Source organism: Canis lupus, chromosome 11 (genome assembly GCF_003254725.2).
Source record: "Canis lupus dingo isolate Sandy chromosome 11, ASM325472v2, whole genome shotgun sequence".
Classification (NCBI taxonomy): Eukaryota; Metazoa; Chordata; class Mammalia; order Carnivora; family Canidae; genus Canis; species Canis lupus.
This window is the reverse complement of record NC_064253.1, coordinates 38,065,220-38,085,421: the sequence shown is the minus strand read 5'-3', so window position 1 is coordinate 38,085,421 and position 20,202 is coordinate 38,065,220. Positions and strand designations below refer to the sequence as shown.

General features: G+C 41.0%; 1 protein-coding gene across 4 annotated transcripts in view; it reads right to left on the bottom strand.

The window, feature by feature from the left end:
* ADAMTSL1 (ADAMTS like 1) overlaps positions 1-20,202 on the bottom strand; it is an 873,193-nt gene that overhangs the window by 94,633 nt on the left and 758,358 nt on the right. For all 4 annotated transcript variants that reach the window (XM_049116156.1, XM_049116157.1, XM_049116158.1 and 1 more), the window contains one exon: positions 10,641-10,768. In XM_049116156.1, coding sequence (XP_048972113.1) covers positions 10,641-10,768 — 128 coding nt within the window. The remainder of the gene's footprint in view (positions 1-10,640; positions 10,769-20,202) is intronic.

Below are 20,202 nucleotides of genomic sequence, written 5' to 3'. Positions count from 1 at the left end.
GAACTGATAGGGTTTATAGATGATTATTTCATTTAATCTATGAATTTGTGTTACAGATGAGTAAGAGCTATACAGAAGGAGGTTATGCCTCATTTTATATGCCTAAGAAAAACAAAGAAATGGAAACAGAGGAAAGTGTTTCCATTTATTGGGACCAATATAAGGAATCGAGCCAGGCTGAGAGCGTTGTACCCAGAAATAGAAGCATTAAGAGAATCGTTTTTGTTCAGTTCAGACCTCATACCCCTTAGCTATTGGATTATGGTTCCTGTTAGAAGTAACGTGGAACAGGGGAAATAGAGCCTCACTATTGGTCAGCGAGGGCATCCCTTGTCCAAAGGGTGAACGTGAGGCATAGCTAAACCTTGTGTGTCAGTATCCAACAATGTGTTGCATCATGATGCCCTTACAGCAAAGGTGTTTGGGCATCCAGGCACTGTCCTTACCCTGAAGGATGATCCAGTGGAGAGACAGGCATGGACAAATGAGCAGCCCAGGAGCAAATGCTCAGAAATACATTCCTGTGTATAATCTGGGCTCTGGCTCATGCCTCTTTCCTGCATGTGTGACTCTGGGTAAAATCAAAACCCAATGGGAAAAAAATCTGAACATATGTGCCTGAAAAATATCTTTGGCCCAGTATAAAGGTGATTGAGAGAGGAGCCAGAGGAGATGGAAGGTTTGTTTTTTGAGTGCAGCCAAGAACAGAGAGCATTGTAAGTAACTTTTTCTCAGGGCCCAAGTCCAGGCCTCTGCTAAGAGGAATTTTGTTTTTAACAGCATGATGCCTTCCATTTTACAATCCATGGCTGATACTGATTTGCTACTAACCAAACTCTTTTCTTCTTCCTGGTCACACAGCTAGGTCATTTCCCAGCCTCTTTGCTGGGAAGGCATAAGCAAGGTACCGAGTTCTAGCTGCTGGGATGTGAGAAGAATGCCACTTCTTGACTCAACCTACAAAATCCCTTTTGAGCACTAATTTACTTAGACTTTATGTGAATAAGAAATAACCTATCATATTTTAGCCATCATTATTTGTGGTTTGATTTGTTATAGTAGTTAGCAAATGTTAATTAACCCCGGCTTAGTGAATATTTATTGACTCATTAAATGAATCAAATGGATTTTCTTTTGATTCTTCTGACATTGAGTCACACATATCACTTGATTGCCATTACTGGCCACTGAAAATGAATCGTGGGACGCCTGGGTGGCTCAGCAGTTAAGCATCTGCCTTTGGCTCAGGGCATGATCCTGGAGTCCCGGGATCGAGTCCCGCATCGGGCTCCCTGCATGAAGCCTGCTTCTTCCTCTGCCTATATCTCTGCCTCGTGCTCTCTCTCTGTGTCTCTCATGAATAAATAAATAAAACCTTAAAAAAAATGAAAATGAATCGTACTTCAAAGACTTGTGATTTTAACTGTGGAGCTGTTAATCTATACTAGGAAGTGTGCACTTGCATGTGTCCCCAGGCAGAGTGAGACATGTCAAGGATGGCTGGGGTACAGGGCTGTAACAAAAACAGGCATAGCAGGTGGCAGGTTTGGAGACTACCAAATAGCAAGGATTGAGATTCTGAAGTGTCAACTAGTGATGTCAGAGTCCTGCTAGGGAACCACTCAGGTACAGATTCTGGGTTACATGCATGAGGACTGGGCAAGTTATTTAATCTCTTCTTGCCTTGGTTTTCTACTTCTGTGGCTGTAGAGAGGAATAAGTACATCCATGCACGTGAAACTGTTAGAGCGATTCCACAGCGCAGTGTGAGGCTGGAATAAATGTTAGTGATCAGTGGTATCAGCTTTGCTAAAACAAAGAAAAAATGTTATGACGGGCGTTGACGAACTAAGAAAACAGAAAGGAAAAATTTAAAGAAAAGAAAGAAGGACAGGAAAAAGGAGAAGGATCAAATCTGTTATTGAGAAGGAGCTCAACTGCTTCTATATCGAAGAACTGTGAAGGTTTCAGGATAATTAGAAGAAGTAAGGATACTCCCGAAACTACCATCAGCATCTGATAGACACAGAGAGCTTAAACATCACCCCAGTGCTGGTCTCATTGGAGATCCCAAGAAAGTAGCTATTTGCAGAGAGGCTGTGAGACCAAGTATGCCAGGCTGACTTGCTGGGGACCTCCACGTCACTATTCAGGAAGCCAGCTGTGATATCCACAGTGGCCCCAAATTTCAACTCAAGAGAAGGTGAATAAGGCAGTGACATCCACTAATGAAAATATTAGAATAAACAGCAATGAGGTGTTACACATTTCACACACTTTCAACATCTAAAACTAAACAAACTGCATTCAATCCAGATTTAATCAACGAATAATGCCTTGTAATAAGTGGGGATATCAAACCAATTCCTTAAGAGATGCTCACCTATGCAGTTATCATAGGTTTCCCACAATGGCCACTGGCGTTAATCTGCAAAACCCCCCTGAAGTGAGAATTCCCAGTTGAAGAATTTGAGACTCATGAGTTAAACAATGTTTAAGGGATCATGATCAGTGTGATTCCATGAAAGCCTTTATAAAGACCAACAACATCTTATACATCTGAAATGAGTAATGACGATTACTGAGTATTACCAGTCACCATCCCATGCTAGCCAGAAACTTTTCAGGATCTGGCTACCTGGCAATTTTAACAAAAGTTACTTTGTTACAGATAATAGTTATATTGAAATGCATGATTTTTTTTTCTTAGTCTGGTTCTCCTTCCAAATGCCTTTCACATTTTATAGCTCAGGGGTTTTTAACTCCTTTCTATCCTGCTGTCTCTCGTGTAGGGTCTCCTTCACTTCACTTCACTTCGACATCCTGACCTGAGAGTTGGCATCAGACCTTTCAGTCCACTCTGTTGCCTGGTACCCTTTCTCATCACCAGTCCTCTGGGAACCTTTCCTCTTACTTGTTATTTTTCCAAGACATCACTGGCAAAAGCTGTACTTCTTTGCAATTTGGTCATCTAGTCTTCCAAAGATAAAGGAAGTAAATTTGTAAATGTTTGAATTTCAGGTAAGGGGAGTTTATTATAGCTGGTAGTAGTGGTGGCAGAGGGCCTGCTGTTTTTGATTTGTATGTAAGAAATTCATAGAACTTTTAGGTCTTCAAGAGACCTGGTGTGTATCTACTTAAAACCCCTCTGTTTATAATAAGGACATGGATTTATAGTTCTAAATCTGCTTCTAAATTTTGTAATGAGGCAAATACTTTCCTTAGAATCTTACTTGCTCCTTTATTACAATAAGCTTCCTTTTTTGTAATAGTAAAAAATAAATGTTTCTCTTTCATCCAAATCATTACCTGGTTTTAGTTAGTGCAATCTAATAAAATAAATTATTACACTTTGCGTAATACGCTGACTACACTGGGAAATGTGGTGCAATATCTGATCAGAGAATACAGAAAATGGAAGATTTGACCAGAGGGTACTGGCAACCTCCAGGCTATGTTCACAGCACAGACATGTTTAGCCTGAAAATAAGCTTTCACAAGTTTGAATTAGTTGGGCTCAGTTAAAAATGGAGGAATTAAAAATGGTGTGTGTGTGTGTGTGTGCGTGCGCGTGCATGTGCGCGCGCCCTTTGGTTTGGCTTCTCTGGAAAAATTAGAAAGTCTATATACATTAAATTTGGATTTTTCTATGGCAACAGTTTGATGAAAATGAGCTGTGCCCTTCAGACAGGGTATGGTAGGCAGAATAATGCTCTGTCCTTCCCAAGATGTCTACAACCTAACTTTTGGAAAAACTGTCTATGTTATGCTACATGGCAAAAAGGAAACTAAGGCTGCTAATCAGCTGACCTTAAAATAGGGAGATTATTTTAAGTATTTAGGTGGGCCCAGCCTATCATATGAGCTCTTAAAATCAGAAGAGGGAGACATAGGAAGTTTGTCAGACAGAAGCAACATGAGAAGGGCTCAGTCCACCATTTCTAGCTTTAAAGATGGATAAAGAGAGCCAAATGCCAAAGAATACAGTAGCCTCTAGAATCTGGGAATGGCACTCAGTTCATAGTCAGTAACGAAACAGGGACCAGAGTCCTAGGTTATAAGGAAGTAAGTATTGCCAACAACCCAACTGAGCAAAAAAAAAAAAAAAAAAAAAAAAAAAAGCATCCTCCCCTAGAGCTTTCAGAAAGGAATGCAGGCTGTTGACATCTTGATTTTATCCTGTGAGACTATACTAACTCTTGACCTAGAGAACTGTCAGATTATATACTTGTGTTGTTTTAACAAAGTTATAACCACAACAAAAAATTATATAAGTGACTAATGAGCACAAAAAAGATACTTGACATCATTAATCATTAGGGAAATATAAATTAAAATCACTGTGAAATATTACTTCTCATTTGTGAGCCTGGTTATAATAGTAATAAAAAAAGGATGATAAGCATTATTGAGGATGTGGAGAAACTGGAACCCTCATACATTGCTAGTGGAAATGTACCATGGTGAAGCTACTTTGGAACACAGTTGGTAATTTCCCAAAAAGTTAAATCCAAATGTGGCCCGTGAGCCAGCAATTCCACTTCCAGGTGGAAGAGGAGGGTATATGGCAGTGGAGGTGGAAGAGAAGGAAAGTATATGTCCATACAAAAACTTGCACATGAATGTTCACTGCAACATTATTCACAATAGCCAAAAAGTAAAAACAATCCAAATATCCATCAAATGATGAATGACTAAAATGTGGTATATTCATACAACAGAATATTATTCCACCATAAAAAATTTAGCATATATGCTACATCGTGGATGATGCTGAAAAACTATGCTAAATGAAAGTTGGTAACAAATGACTAGTGTTGTATGATTCTATTGATGTGAAACATCCAGAACAGGCAGATCAATGGACACATAGTGTATCAGTGGTTGCCTAGAGCAGGGGGAAATGGGAGGATTGGGGACTGATGGCTAAGAGGCTTGGGGTTTATTTTTGGGATAATGAAAATGCTCTAAAAAGAGCATGGTGTTGGATGTACTGGAAGCCATTGAATTGTATACTGTAAACAGCTGACCTGTGTAATATGTGAATTATATCTCAATAAATCTTTTTATCGATTCTTTTTTTATTGATTGATTTTAGAGAGCAGGAGGGGCAGAGGGAGAGGAAGAGAGAATCTCAAGCAGACTCCATGTTTAGCATGGAGCCAGATGTGGGGCTCAATCTCAGGACCCTGAGACCACCATCTGAGCCAAAACCATTGTGACTACTAATTATCTGGCACAAAAAAATGAGAGGGAATTGAAATTTCTTTGGCCTTGCTATCCTTCAGTTGGTGTGACTTTAGCGTAAATATTTCAGGGCCTTTTGAAAATGGTCATGGCTTAGACTCCTCTTTGGAACATTCCCAGGCTGTATGGCTTCCCTCCCCTCTCTCAATAGTTTTCAATACCATTCTCTAAAGATATCTTTTGCCAATGCCAGCATCCCACGCCACCTCTTCTAATGATTCAGTTGAAGTTGATAATTCCTTGGAAAACTGAGGCAGCAAGTGGTGCTGTCCTCACTTCTTTTACATGTTCCAGTGCAGAATTCTCGACAAAAGGGACCTCATACATAGTACAATCATGTAATGCTGCAGCCTCTCCTAGAAACAACTAACCCAGGATATGCTATATCCCACTATCTCCCCAATCATGCATCCTTCCCTCATTCCTTTGGATAGACATGAGAATCACTTTTTCAGAATCTGAGATGGGCTAGCTTGGATCATTGGTACTTCTTTGTTTCCTTTAGTCTACTGAGGAGCAGAGGAAGTTGGTAGGATTCTCCTGCTATATTCTTATCTATTCTATAAAAGCTAGGGCTCTTTAGTGGGCATGCCTCACATTTGTAGATACTGAACAAAACTTAAGGACATAAAATCCCTTGATGGCAGGCTGGATTAGTCAACGGCCATTACCCTGTTGTTCAGAGCACCATCTGAAATATAGCCAAACTTGTCTACCTTTCCCTTTGATCTAGTGCACTGGAGAAAACCTTCCTTTTTCTGTCTTTGCCACTGGTGACAGGACCCTCTCTGAGTCTAACTGTCTGTGAAGCAAAGTCCACCTCTGGTTAATAGAATTGCTGGATAAAAATTTCAGAAATGCCAATCTGAAATGACTTATGTTATAAGAACCTTAGAAAACTGCTTGCCTTTTATTACAGCTACTAAATCATGATGGGGAGGGTAAAGAAAGAAGAATTTCAAGGACAACTGCCTTTTATTTTTATTTTCCTTTTATTTTATTTTCTGTGATCTCTTTATTAGACACAGTATGTGTCAGCTATTCAACTCATAAAAAAGCAGAAAAGCATGCCAGGAAAGGAGAAATATTTTCTGTCTCTCTCTTCCTGTGAAAACTTCAGATGAGCTCATCTGTATTCTCTCCTTTCAATGAAAGATATGCTCATCCCTCATCTTCTTCTCATTTTCCAGTGATGATGTCAGGCAGGCCTTACAGTATCTCTTTTGTGATCTTATAAAATCAATGACAACCAAAAACGTTTCCCTTATGGCTATGACCTCATCCATGGTCTACACCTGGATAGGACTCATCTGCATTGGTAAGTAGAGCTAACCTCCATGGATCCAGACTGAAACAATTTACCAGGAAACTACTGCTTTCCTTCAAAACCCTGCCTTTGCCATTCAGATGGGAAGGTTTCTGAGCAACCTGGCTGGGTGTTGAATCTGACTAGTCATGATGGCTCTCCCGTCTTTGTGCCCATCTCTGTGCACACCTGAAACCCTCCTTCACCTAGAATCATCTATACCTGGTTTACAGCAATCAATACTTCAAAATGTTAGGGATGTGACATTTTGGGGACATTCTTATACTCCTTCCTACCCCTTATTGCCATCCCATCCACTGTATGTTACTGTCATCTACATTCTGATCAGTGAAAGAGGTATTTAATTAAATCAGTTCAGGACAGGAAGGAATTTTGAGGCCCTGTGTACCTGGGCTGTGAGCTTCCATTCTGAACCAGTGAGGGTGACAAGGAAATGCTGGCCATTTCCAAGCAGAGACACACTAGCAAAATACTTGCAAAGTACTCTCAAATCTCTGAGACTTACAGATAAATCAATATGTAATGGATGAGTGTGGAGGAGAAACAAAAGGATACTAAAGATAATATTTTACAAGCCCAAATATGGAAGACCAAGGAAGGGTTTGGCATGCCTGAAGCTGAATGGTGTTTACATATTTAAAGAAAAATTGTGTACAGAGTAGCGATGGACCTAGAATGAATCTGAGAGGCAGAACTGACAACACAGTCAATCCAGAGGATGGGACAACTCAATGGAAGAGGTCTGGTTGTGGGCCAAGGAGCATACAACAGGGCCATGTGAAATATTCCCTACCACAAGCTGTCCGCCTGGCTCCGAATCCAGGAAGTCTAGCCTTTCACAGATGGTTAATTCAACTTCCCAGGCTGGCATGGAGACATGGAAGGTGAGGCGCTCTACAAAGCGTTTGTGAGCATTCTGGTTTCTGAAAAGGAGTCTCCCCTACTGTAAAAATAACTTGGCTTTTGTTTTGTGCATTATCTTCACAATAATAGTAGCTAACAAATATTGAGTGCACAATTATAAGCATTTTATATGAATGAATGTACTCAAACATCTGAATCAAGTACTACTTCTTTTACCATTTAACAAATGAAGAAGCCAAGTCAGAGAGAGCAAAGAAGTTGCTGGAGATTATACAGTCAGGAAGTGACAGAGCCAGGATTCCAATCCAGACTACAGGCTACTGAGCCCTCAGGCTTAACTGTCTTGCTGTGCCTGCTCTTGTGAATTTTTATGAACAAGTTTCCCCACTTCTGGTCAATCTCAGGCACACTGGAAGACCAAAATTTATACCTTCCTTACAAAATCGTGGAGACACCTGAGTATCTTGAACCTCAAAAAGATTTTTCCCCCTTCTAGTCTAAAATCCATACAGAAGCCAAAGCAAAAACTGCAATGTTTTTGGAAGTACGGAAGCACAGAGATTTACCATGAAGATTAGATTGCAAGTGAGCTGAACTGGTTCCTAAATCCAAACTCGAAAAATTTCAGTGTGAAGACTTCTAATGAAAAATACATGGAAGCCAAGTTGGACTAATGTTTTACACATTTTAGAATTGCTTTCAGGATGTGTTTCATTTTAGAAAAGCTAGAGAAAGAAAACGCAGCGATTATTGAGTGTGAACTACATGCCTGGCATTGGGCTAAGTGCTTTTTTCACACATGCCATCTCATTTAATACACAACAATCCCATAAGATATTATTAATTTCATTTTTATAGATGAGAATGAACACTCAGTGAGGTTATATGGTTTGTTCAAGGGAAGCAGTATAATGGGTAAACAAATTCGGAAATGCTTAACACTCATTTTTCCCTTAAATGTAGTGTATTAAGTGGGTGGTATTTTATACATCACTACACAGGATCTTGAAATATACCTTTGAAGGAAATTATAAGTACCTCCCCATTCTAGGTAGTCCTGTATGCATCTGTTGCCTTCACTAGTCTGTAAGCATCATGGAGCATAAAACTCAGGCCTTAGTTATTGCTAAAGGCCCTTCAGTACTTGGTGGGGGGTGTGTTTAGAATAGGATCTGGGGGCAGCCCCGGTGGCTCAGCGGTTTAGCGCCACCTTTGGCCCAGGGTGGGATCCTGGAGACCCGGGATCGAGTTCCACGTCGGGCTCCCTGCATGGAGCCTGCTTCTCACTCTGCCTGTGTCTCTGCCTCCCCCCATCCCCTCTGTCTCTCATGAATAAATATATTAAAAAAAGAAGAAGAAGAATAGGATCTGGTATGCCATGAGTATAGATGATAATCCCAGCTAAAGACACAAATGCAATCTTAAGGCAACTCATTAAAATACATTTTGAAGCTTATTTTTTAGTGGGACTATTAGATTCACCAGCAGACCTAAACAAAGCCCAGCACTGAAATTCAAGGACATAGTCCCATAAGCCCTAAGTGTGGTGGTTGTGATCTACTTCATTGGCCAGCCTCTTCCTCCCATTCCCCAGTGTCTGTTTGGCTGCTCTCTCTTTCCTGGCTTTGAACACTTTGGCAGCCTCCAATAGGGCTTCTTCAAAGAGCTGAAGACAAGTCTGATGTTACAATTGCCTTACTTCATTCCAGACAGGTTTCCATTAATCGTATTAAATTCAGGTGAACAAAGGGTATTTAGTCTGTAATGGAGCTGAACCATATCTGGATAAACATAAACAAGAGACTTAATCCTGTAAAAGCCATTATTTGCCAGCAATTGGAAGGATGTCAGCAGTGCCCCTGCTAAGGCAGGTTGAAGTGTGGAAGGCAGAAGAGATTTTAGGAGATTGGTGCTGAGCATCTGGACTCTGTATAAAGAGGGGAATAAAGACCGTAACTGGAATACATTAGGAGTAAAGCAAATGTTCTACTCACTAAAAAGGGGGGGCATTAATAATATCAGTCTTTAATCCACCCCAGGGTAATCTCAGCTTGCCTTATTCACTGCTGACTTTTATCTTCCCTGGAAAGCCTCCTGCTAAAGGTCCCTTTCCAGAGCAGCCTTAGGTCATGGGGGCAGAAATGCTGTTGCTAAACAGATATGCAAGGGAGTAGCATGTGTGACTAGAGAACAGTGTGACAACATAATCCTAGCATGGACCGATGAGGTCAGTGTGGGGTGACGTTGGCTTTTCTAGCATCTACTGAATCATCTGACGGGAGCAGCAATTGAAAAGAATAAATATGAACACATGCAACATACCGCCAGAAAGACTGTATGGCCCAGATCTGAGTAAAAGGATCGTACTTTGAGAGGATCACTGGGGAAGTGGAGGGAACAATGAGCTGGGATTCAGGAGGCCTCAGTCCCCTTATCTCTACAACTAGCTGAGTGGCTACATGACCTCAGGTGAGCTGGCCTCTAAGAAATGAGGGCACTGGTACAGTTGGTACCTAAGGTCTTTTTTTAGTTTCAAAGGCAAGGATTGTGTCCTATGTTAAGAGAGGTTTTATAAAGTACATGATGACAAGACCACAACCTCAGGAGGCCCTGTACTCTGCACAGCAGTTTTCTTAAGTCATCATGTGTAGAATGTTTTCTAACCCTATGGATAAAGGGAAAGTATTGGCAGGTGCAGTAGAACAAGAGGTTGAAATAAAACAGAATTGGACAGAACACTCCTGCTCCAATCCTGACCACAGAATTCTAACTACCTGTGAGCCTTAAAGTCTTCTTTGCAACAGGTGTAACACAGAAATGACAGGATCTCAAAAGAGCATTCAATGATCTCAGGTCATGACTCGTGTTCCTTAACATGGAACTTGTACACAACTCCTTTGTTCATGTTGTTCTTCCTGGAATATTTCCCCCATCTCTGCTTATCAAAATCCTCTCATTCTGACTCTAATATATCCCAGATGGAATGAATGTTCTTGCACATTCAGGTTATCATTTATAGTACTTCATTCTCCCTCCTAATATACCTCATCTCCATTTAATTTTAACTATAGGTTATAATCTCTCTGAAGGCAGGGTATGAATCTCATCTATCTATGTGTTCTGGGGCCTGCTGGGCATGTGGTAGGCACACTCTCAATAATGGTTTCATTCTGAATCGAACTACACAAGATTTTCAAGTTACCTGCTAATGTGACGGCAATGGAGACAGAGTCATATCCCAAGGCATTTGTGGCATTACAAGTGTAGAAACCCACATCAGCTTCCACTGGTGCCAGGATCTGTAAGGAATCATCTGGCTGTAGAAGAATCCTGGAGCAACAGAAAAGAAATGGAGACCTGATCAGGTCATTTGACTCCTTTTTGGCATTCAATACTGGTAAGGCGGTAGGCCTTTAAAGCAGGCTCTGTGCCCAGCATGGGGCTTGAACTCATGACCCTTAGATCAAGACCTGAGCTGAGATCAAGAGTCGGACACTTAACGGAGCCACTCAGGTGCTCCTGGAACCCTGTTCTAAAACAGAGACAAACCAGCCACAGTGACACTCAGGAACCCGGGCTTTCTTGCCACTTTGATTGATGGAATTCTGACAGCAACCCCAAATGAGGCTTTTGATTACCTATGCAGCTTGTTGATTATTTTGATCTAAAAATACCAGTTGGAGTCGACAGCATATGTTTGCTGAATATATATAACACCCACATCATGGCTGAGAGGGCACGTTACAATGAATGGTGCAGATGGATTTGGGAAAGGCTTATTAAGGAAAAGGAAAAATCATAAAGGAGGAGTACAGCTTGGTTGGATGGTGGAAAGTAGGCAGGGCTTCCAGACATGGAGTAAGGCATCTGGAGTAAAGGCTTGGAGGTGTGTAAGAGGAAGCCAAGAGTCAAATATTGGTGAGAGGATCCTGGTGTATATATTTGAAGGAAATTGTATGTCTAACTACCTCTCAATTCTCAGTAGTCATATATACATCTATTACCTTCATTAGTCTGTAAACATTATAGGGTATAAAACCCAGATCTTATTGTTTCCCATAATACTTAATAAAGGACCCTTTGTAGAGAAGGTGCCCGATAAAATGAGGGCAAAGCCTGCCCTTCAGGGCAATGGTAGAGAATTCCAGAATAATCACCATCGAGTTCAGACACTTTGCTTTTCCTGAAAAGAATTATAAGAATTACATTGTGAGTAATTCTCATCCTAGCAAGAGCTTCAAAACCTGCTCCAATCTTAGTCTGTTTGTTCTTCTTTGCATGTATGCCATTTCTAAGAACCATCTGCTACATCATGGCAGTTAAGCAGATTAGTGACTAATGATGACTTGAAGCAGATGTTTCAGCGATTTGGTAAGGTTGATGACAACTGGATCGTGTAGGTGGAGGATGACAACTGGATCGTGTAGGTGGAGGTGGGAATCCAGAAGGGCAGGGAGGCGGACATGACAGGAAGCTCAGAGATCTAGCGCCGACCTGTCAAGGGCCAGCATACGTCAGCAAACCATTCAGTGGCACAGCAATGCCTTACAGGTGGTTTATGGGCTTCTAGAGTCAGTCATTTCCATCTTTGTGATAATTTTCACCTCCCTGGTTTCAAAAGGCCCAAAGATCTGTTCACCTTATATCATGTTAACATCTACCTGCAGGAAGTAAGCTTTAAACAAGGGTCATTTTTTAGGAAAGGTTGGGAGGGAAAGCATGAAAATGTTAGAAGAACTCACGAGACTTGGTGGTAAAATTAAGACTAGGAGTCGGAGCTCCTGCCCCAGCAACATGTTCTCCCCCACTATACAATTCTTTTCTTTCTTCACTATCTCTCCTGTTGGGTCCTCTCCAGACTCTATGGGTATGAGCACTTCGGCAATGCCTCTTGTCAGCTCTTAGTTATTCTCAGGTGGGCAACCAGTCTGGCAATGGACCATGCTTCTCAACTCCATTTTTGGCCTTGGGCCAATTGCATTGCTTATTCTTACCTCTTGTCAGAGGAAAGGCAGGAAAGAGGCAAAGCAAGGCTTATGTGTATCAGTCCTCAATCTACTTCAGTCCTGGTAAAAATGGGGAAGGAAATAGAAAACCTCAGCTAAAGGGAAGTTTCTGGATGGTCTGTGTTTGATTCGGTGCCATTCCACACCATCGCCACAACTGTTGAGGACAGTCACCACAAAAGTGACACTGGACTTTAGCTGGAGTTTTGTGAGGGGTGGGAGGGAGGCCACGAGAGACTGGGGTAGAACACATCCACTCTTTCACTCACACATTCATTAAATGTGAAGTGATTTTTCTCAGACGAGTACATGTTAGTCTGTTTCAAAGAAGCTAATAAGAGAAAGATGACTGTAACACTTCTTATCTTTGATAAACCACATAATATGTAATAACATCACTATCTTAAAAGAGAATCTTAACAGATACAACATATTATGGTCGCTAAATTTCCTCAGGTATTTAGGCTGTTTCAGATTTAAAAAATTAAAAATTTACTTTATGATTTAAATCATTATGATGTCTCAGGAACATGTATGCCTCCATAATGATTTCCAAACAGCAATAATAAAAGCAGGCTTAATAAAATTTCAATAGAACTGACTACTCATAATGATTGAGTTTAGTCCATTGTTATTGTTTTACTGCTCTCAAAAGTCAAGGATTAGAATTTGCTAAATTCCCAAGTCCATTGGGATAGCTGCATCCCTAAAACCATTATCCCCTCTTTCTTCCCTTCAAAAAGGTTTCTTGAATTGAACACTCAGAGCAGGAGGCTAGGACACTGGCCTTCTGAACCTTATTTTGGCCCTGCTATTGTTTAAATAGTCACCACAGGCAAATCCCTTCACCTTCCTACATTTCAGCTTATCAACTTCTAAAATCCAGCTGAAGTAGGTTTTCCCACTCAGCAGCGGAAGCTGTAAAACTAAGGTATATAAGGAAGTTTCAGACCATCTTTTGGCCTTTCCAATGATGCTTTTGTTGGTAATGTTGGACACTCTGAATGAAGAATTAAATGAGAGGAAGGACAGGAGTGGTAAAGATTGTCAGAAAGGGAGGAAAGGGCACATGCTATTAACCAATTCTCTGTAGCCCCCAGACAATTTATTAGATCTTCATATTCAGATCATTTTTTTCCCCATAAAGCTATTCTATCTGCCTGATCTCATGCAGGAGGTACAAAACCCACTGCCAAGCCTGAACCACCCATTTTTAAAGGTGGGTGTACGGGTTAGTAGTTCCTCCAGGCACAGGTACTACTGAGTGAGCCATAATGCTTTCTGAGCAGGTCTGAAGCTTGGAAAATATTCCCACAGAGGTGATGAAGAGGAGGAGAGCCTTCACACCAGGCTAAAAGCCAAACAGGTCTGTATTAGGATGGGAATAGTGGGAGTGGAAAGGAATGAACCTAGACCTTGAGATTTACCATTTGCATGCTTTTTTATTCCATAAAATGTATATACAAAGACAAAGAAGATTAAGTCTTTGCCTTCATAAAAACAGTCTTAAATATTAATTTAAGACAAAACCTACAGGGGACAGAATCTGAACTTATTACATATACTTACAAATTATTTACACTCATAAAACTGAACTCTTTAGCTCAAAGGAGCTACAGAGTTATTTGTTTGCAGAGTTGAATTTGAAATAGAGATTCTTGGACTAGCACTCTTTTCTTCTTCTTCTTCTTTTTTTTTTTAAATTCAATTTATCAGGTCTTTGGTATGTCCTAAACTTTGGTAGATGGGGGTTTGGAGGCTGCCACCAGGGGGAGCAGCAGTTTTGGAGTGGGTTCCCATAAAGGGCTCTCTAGGAAATACAACAAGGCAAAGGAAAGGGCTTTGCTGTGAAGCCTGAGATCGGTTTTCATCTACTCTATCTAGCCTGGCATCCAGGGAGAGAGATTCCTGGAAAAAAATTTTTTCTTTGTATTTCAGGCGTCTGCTCTATTAATTTAACTTAATTGGTTAGTAGCTGATTTCTGTCAGCTTGAATTTCGTCTTCGGATTTGACAGGCCTGTTTTAGAATGCGCAGACACAGAAACATAGAGCTGCTTTCCAAGCAAAACCAGAAAGATCTCTCTGGGGTTGTTTTGGAATTTAAGGAATCAGAGAATGAGGGGACATGGAATGGGGCATAATTAAGGCCTACACAGAAAATGGTCCTGTGGTCACATTAGGTATATTAATACGAGCTGCTTTTCTCCCATACCCATGCCCCACTTCCCTTTTGGTTTACTGAGCTAAAACTTACTGCTTTATTTCTTTGATCATATAGTTAGCAGGAAAATAAAGGAGTTTTGCTTTTCTGATGGCCTTTACTTGTGAGCTGCTTTGTGACAGCCTGTCTTCCCGAGCATTCTAGCTGCTAAGAGAGTAAAAACAATTGTTTTGTTACATAAGTACGGCCCTTGTCCACCTTGTGAGTAGGACCCAGACAAAGTGTTCATGGGCCAGTCCTACCAAGTCCAAGCTCCTTGAGGTGAGGCTTTCTCCTCTGCATTTGTAATGTACAGTGAGGAAGTGTGCTGAGTTGAAAAAAAGGCAGCTCTGGGTGTCCTAAAGAAAGTCTCTAGCATTCTGTGAGTGAGGCGGCATTGCGATGCCTCCTGAACCCTTGGCTCAACTATGAACACCACTTTCTCGTCTGAGGGCTGTCTCTCAAAGTGACCTCCATGACCAAATGAAGCTGCTGTGGAGAGGAAGGCTTCTGACTTCAATCAGAAGAAACAGAGGCATGTGGAGGTCTTGGGTGAACTTTTCAGCTCTGAGCCTCTGAGTCCTTTCTTCAAATTGAGGATAGTACTGCAGACAGTTTCTATGAGGATCAAATAAAGCAGTAAGACCCATTCTTACTGTTTTCTAAACTAAAAAAAAAAAAAAATCAGCTTCAACATCAAATGCAGTGAACAAACTGGTATTTTTTTTTTAATTTTATTTTTTTATTTTTTTTAAATTTTTATTTATTTATGATAGTCACAGAGAGAGAGAGAGGCAGAGACATAGGCAGAGGGAGAAGCAGGCTCCATGCACCGGGAGCCCAACGTGGGACTCGATCCTGGGTCTCCAGGATCACGCCCTGGGCCAAAGGCAGGCGCTAAACCGCTGCGCCACCCAGGGATCCCCAAACTGGTATTTTTAAAAATGATGTAGGTGGTGCTAACCTATGTTACCATTTTGGAACTCCTCCTTTTCAAGAGGAAATTTTAAAGCTCTGGACACAGAGATACCCATCTGCTACCTGGGTCATCATATCGCACCATCTCAGGCCTTCTGCTCCGACAGGCAAGCATTCTTAAATCCATGTTAGGTCTCAACACAGGACTGGATGCTGGAGATTATAGGAAAATCCTTTCTCTTTAGAATAGTATCTTCCACTCATCTTTGCAAAATTACCTATCCCACATCCCAACACTAACTTGTTTCTCTAGTCAAGATGGCTTCTTTGACTCTCCTTGTCATTAGCTTGGGGATGAATTCATGCTCTTTCTCCTCCCATCTATCCTTCCAAATTCTCCCATTCCATTAAGAATGAGTCAAGTTCTATGTCCTGTGTTACCATGTTCCATGGGATTTCTCCCTTTCCTGATCTTTCAAAGTTGTTCTAAACTGTACTATAAAACTCTTTCTATTCTATGGCGTTTCTTTAGTTCGATTGGAAATACTGCAAGGGCTGAGACTCTTTTGCTTCTTTCATGATTCCCTCCTCAGTATTCAGTACAGGGCTGGCATGCTGAATAGATACTTGTTGTTATCTTCAGAGAAACGAAGCTAAAAATGTTCCTACTGACAACACAGCATAGTGGTTAAGAGCGCAGATGCTGAAGGCAAACTGCCTAGGTCCCAACTCCAGCTTTACCACTTAGTCACTCTGTAACCTTGGGCAGGTCATGTATCTCTCAGTGTCACAGTTTCTTTATCTGTAGAATGAGGAGAATTATAGCACCTATCTAGGATTGTTGTGTATATGCTACCTGAGCTCAGGTGTTTAAAGAATATAGATGATGGGCTCAGTCACTTAAGCTTCCGACTCTTGGTTTTGGCTCAGGTCATGATTTCAGGGTCATGAGATCGAGCCTGGCTTTAGACTCTGCTCTGGGCGTGGAGCCTGCTTAAGATTCTCTCTCTTTCCCCCTTCTCTTCCCACCACTCCTGTGAGCATTCTCTCTCTCTCTCAAAACATAAATAAAGAATGCAGATGAGTGCCTGATGTGGTAAAACCTATGGAAGCACAGGTTGTGGCTGTTGTGATTGATATGACCATCGCCATTATGATTCATTCTCCAAGTCTGAGCATATGTATTCTGAATGTTGTGATAAACTGTTCTGACAAGGATAAATGACTGAGAAGTGTAGAGCTTTCCAGGAATAAAACATCAATGAGGGGGATCCTTGGGTGGCTCAGCAGTTTAGTACCTGCCTTCGGCCCAGGGCGTGGTCCTGGAGTCCCAGGATCGAGTCCCACATGGGGCTCCCTGCATGGAGCCTGCTTCTCTCTCTGCCTGTATCTCTCATGAATAAATAAATAAAATCTTAAAAAAAAAATCAATGAGGCGCACAGGGAGGGACAAGGAGTCTGCTGTGTGAGCAAGCAGGGAGTGAGCTGCAGTACCTTTACCTTGGTGGGGGTGGAAAAGAGGAGCAGAGGCTGAGGCCGTATGGCACACTGGGTTGGCAACTGGTTCAGCTTCAGTCTTGACTCAGAAATCTCTAAATAAGTACAACTACATATTTTCATACAGCTATGAACTATATATACTGAAATGTTAGAACATGCAAAAACAAAAAAGATATAGAGAATAAAGGAATGAAATTTGGGAAAAAAGTGAGCTTACAAGCAAATATGTGAGGTGAAAGGCTGTGCAGAGAACATCAGCTCCAAATCCTGGGAGATGCTGCTGAGGACTTTTACTTACCCTGAAATGCAGATTTTTTCCCCCTGCCTTGGAACCTTTAAGATTAGGATCATCAAATCTACCACAAAGGGACAGTAAGGGCTGGTACTTATTACACAGGTATATAAGCTTTCTATAATTTTATTCTCATGGTCATGTGATTAGATTGATATTTTCATCCCTTTTGAGAGAGGAAGCAAAACCTCAGAGAATTAACTTGTTCAGCTAGTGCATAGTAGAATCAGGAATGAGTAGTGACCTTTGACCTTTTAAAAAAACCATATCCAGGCATCCGCTGGGGCCTAATAGTAAGGCATGTGGTTTGGCTTCATTTTTGGTGGGGGGTAATTTGTGCCAAGGTTTGTAGTTACTCAGGGAAATGGACAATCACTAACAAGAATATTCTGGATTTTAAATAACTGGAAGGCATGTGGTTTGGCCTCATTTTTGGTGGGGGGTAATTTATGCCAAAGTTTGTAGTTACTCAGGGAAATGGATAATCACTAACAAGAATATTCTAGATTTTAAATAGCTTAAAGCTGAAGGAAAAAAAATGCTCTGAGAAGACCTCCTCTGTGAGCAAGAGTTTTTTTTTTTTTTCCTGAAACCAAAAATTATAGTAGCCTAGAGACTTGCAAGGGAGAGTTTTGATTTGTACAGATATTTTGGGGAACAGATTTGAGGTTCATGAAGAGTTTCATATCACCATTTGGCTAGAGCAGCTTTTTATAACTTTGGTTGTTTTTAATGCAATTGCCAACCAAAATTTATTTGATGCTGGAAGCTTCACGATTGCTCCAGGTGGAAGTATAGAAAATATTCTTGGAATGGGAAAGGCCACCTGACCACACATTCTTTACCCCGTCCTAATACTTTCTGCCAAACTCTTCAACTTCTTTCTCTTTAGCAACTCATGAAATCTTGAATTTGCTAATACTTGCAGTTTTATTTGCTAGCTGGGTAATTCATTTTGAACTATCAACCTCTGCATGAAATGACTCTGACTTGATTTCCTATTTACCTGGGAGAAGGATCAAACTCTGGTCAGCTGCCACCTGCTTTTGTCAATAGAGTTTTATTGGAGCGCCACCATGCCGCTGGAACAGCTTTCTATTACCGCTTTTATGCTACAATGGCAGAAATGAACGGTTGGGACAAAGATAGGATGACCTGCAAAGCCTAAAATGTTTATTATTTGGCCCTTTACAAGAAAAGTTCACTGACCTGGACCTAGAATATGGAAGAATTTTCACTTCTGGTTTGTTTCAGTGCTTCATTTATAGAACAATGTTAACCACCTTTTCAGAACTATGCCTTTTTTTAGGATTGTCTTTTCTTTCTTTCTTTCTTTCTTTATTTTCTTTCTTCTTTCTTGTCTTCTTTCTTTTCTTTCTTTCTTTTCTTTCTTTCTTTCTTCTTTCTTTCTTTCTTCTTTCTTTCTTTCTTTCTCTCTCTCTCTCTCTCTCTCTTCCTTCCTCCTTCCTTCCTTCCTTCCTTCCTTCCTTCCTTCCTTCCTTCCTTCTTTCCTCCCTCCCTCCTCTCTTTCTTTCTTTCTTTCTTTCTTTCTTTCTTTCTTTCTTTCTTCTTCTTCCTTCCTTCCTTCCTTCCTTCCTTCCTTCCTTCCTTCCTTCCTTCCTTCCTTCCTTCCTTTTCTTTTTTTCTTGATTGCTTTTCTAAGAAGAATTAATTAACCACTAGGGGGATCTTTGGAGACCCTCCTAACCTGTAAGGGAATAGTCAGTGCCTCACTTGTGCCACCTGCTTGTCACTGTCTTGTGTCCTCTGATGCTCTGTGACCTTTATATTGACCTTCAACACTCCCCCACCCCAACCCCAGGCCTATGTATTTATTGGGATGGCCCCTTTTCCTCTGACTTGCTATTTGTCCAGTTTTCAACGGGGAAAAACATTTGTCATCCCCACTGCCTTTAGTTCTACAAAGGAAATCAGCCAAACCAAACTGAAACTGATTTCTTCTCTATCTGCCCTGCTTCCAGTTTTTATGGTCATTGCAAACTTGGAAACTGTATTTCATGTGCTTATGACTTTTACATGTAGCGTTATTCACAGCTGTGGTCCTGATATTGACCCTGGAGGCATTTCCCATTTGATTCTCTCTTCCATTCTGAGAAGTTTCCATCTGTAAACACTCTGTGTTGCCCAGGCCGAAGCCTTCCAAATACTCCTTAATTCATCTCCTATTCAACACCACTTTGGAAAGTTGTTCAATACTGTCTGGGAACTATAAGCATAGAGAGCATACAGATTTCTCTCTTTTACCAGAACAGAAACAGTAGCAAAAAAAAAAAATGTTAGAAGAATATAATAAGCATCCTCTCCTAGTGCTTGGATTTAGGCTAATTATCCATCACACTATGTTTCCTACATACCTTTCTATCTCAACTCCTTGAACAACTGCCAGGTTGTTCCTAGGTTCCTCAAAATGAGAATAAGCCTCCTTATTTTGTGATGTCCTGGAAGATGGTGTGATATAATGACTTTGTATCTATATGCCAACGATTATAGATACTCTATACGAGTGCCTGGCTCTTTATAGATATTATCTGTTCTACACACCATTGCTCTACTGAAGGGCAGGTGTAATTGTCTTAACTTAGCTAATGAGCAAACCAAAGTTCAGAGGGGTTAAAGTGGACTCACATAGACAAGAAGTGGCAGACTGGGAATCCCAGCCTAAGTTGCTCATATCTAGCCCTATTGTCCTTCCGTCACTGTGGGCTGCCCTCTATATGTCATCAGGCTGCTCAGACTGCTCTTCCTAACCAAGAGGGTAGTCAGACATGATGAGCATAAATCAGGCAGACTCAGGATAGAAGGAGAAACAGGGACAGGCTTAGGGGT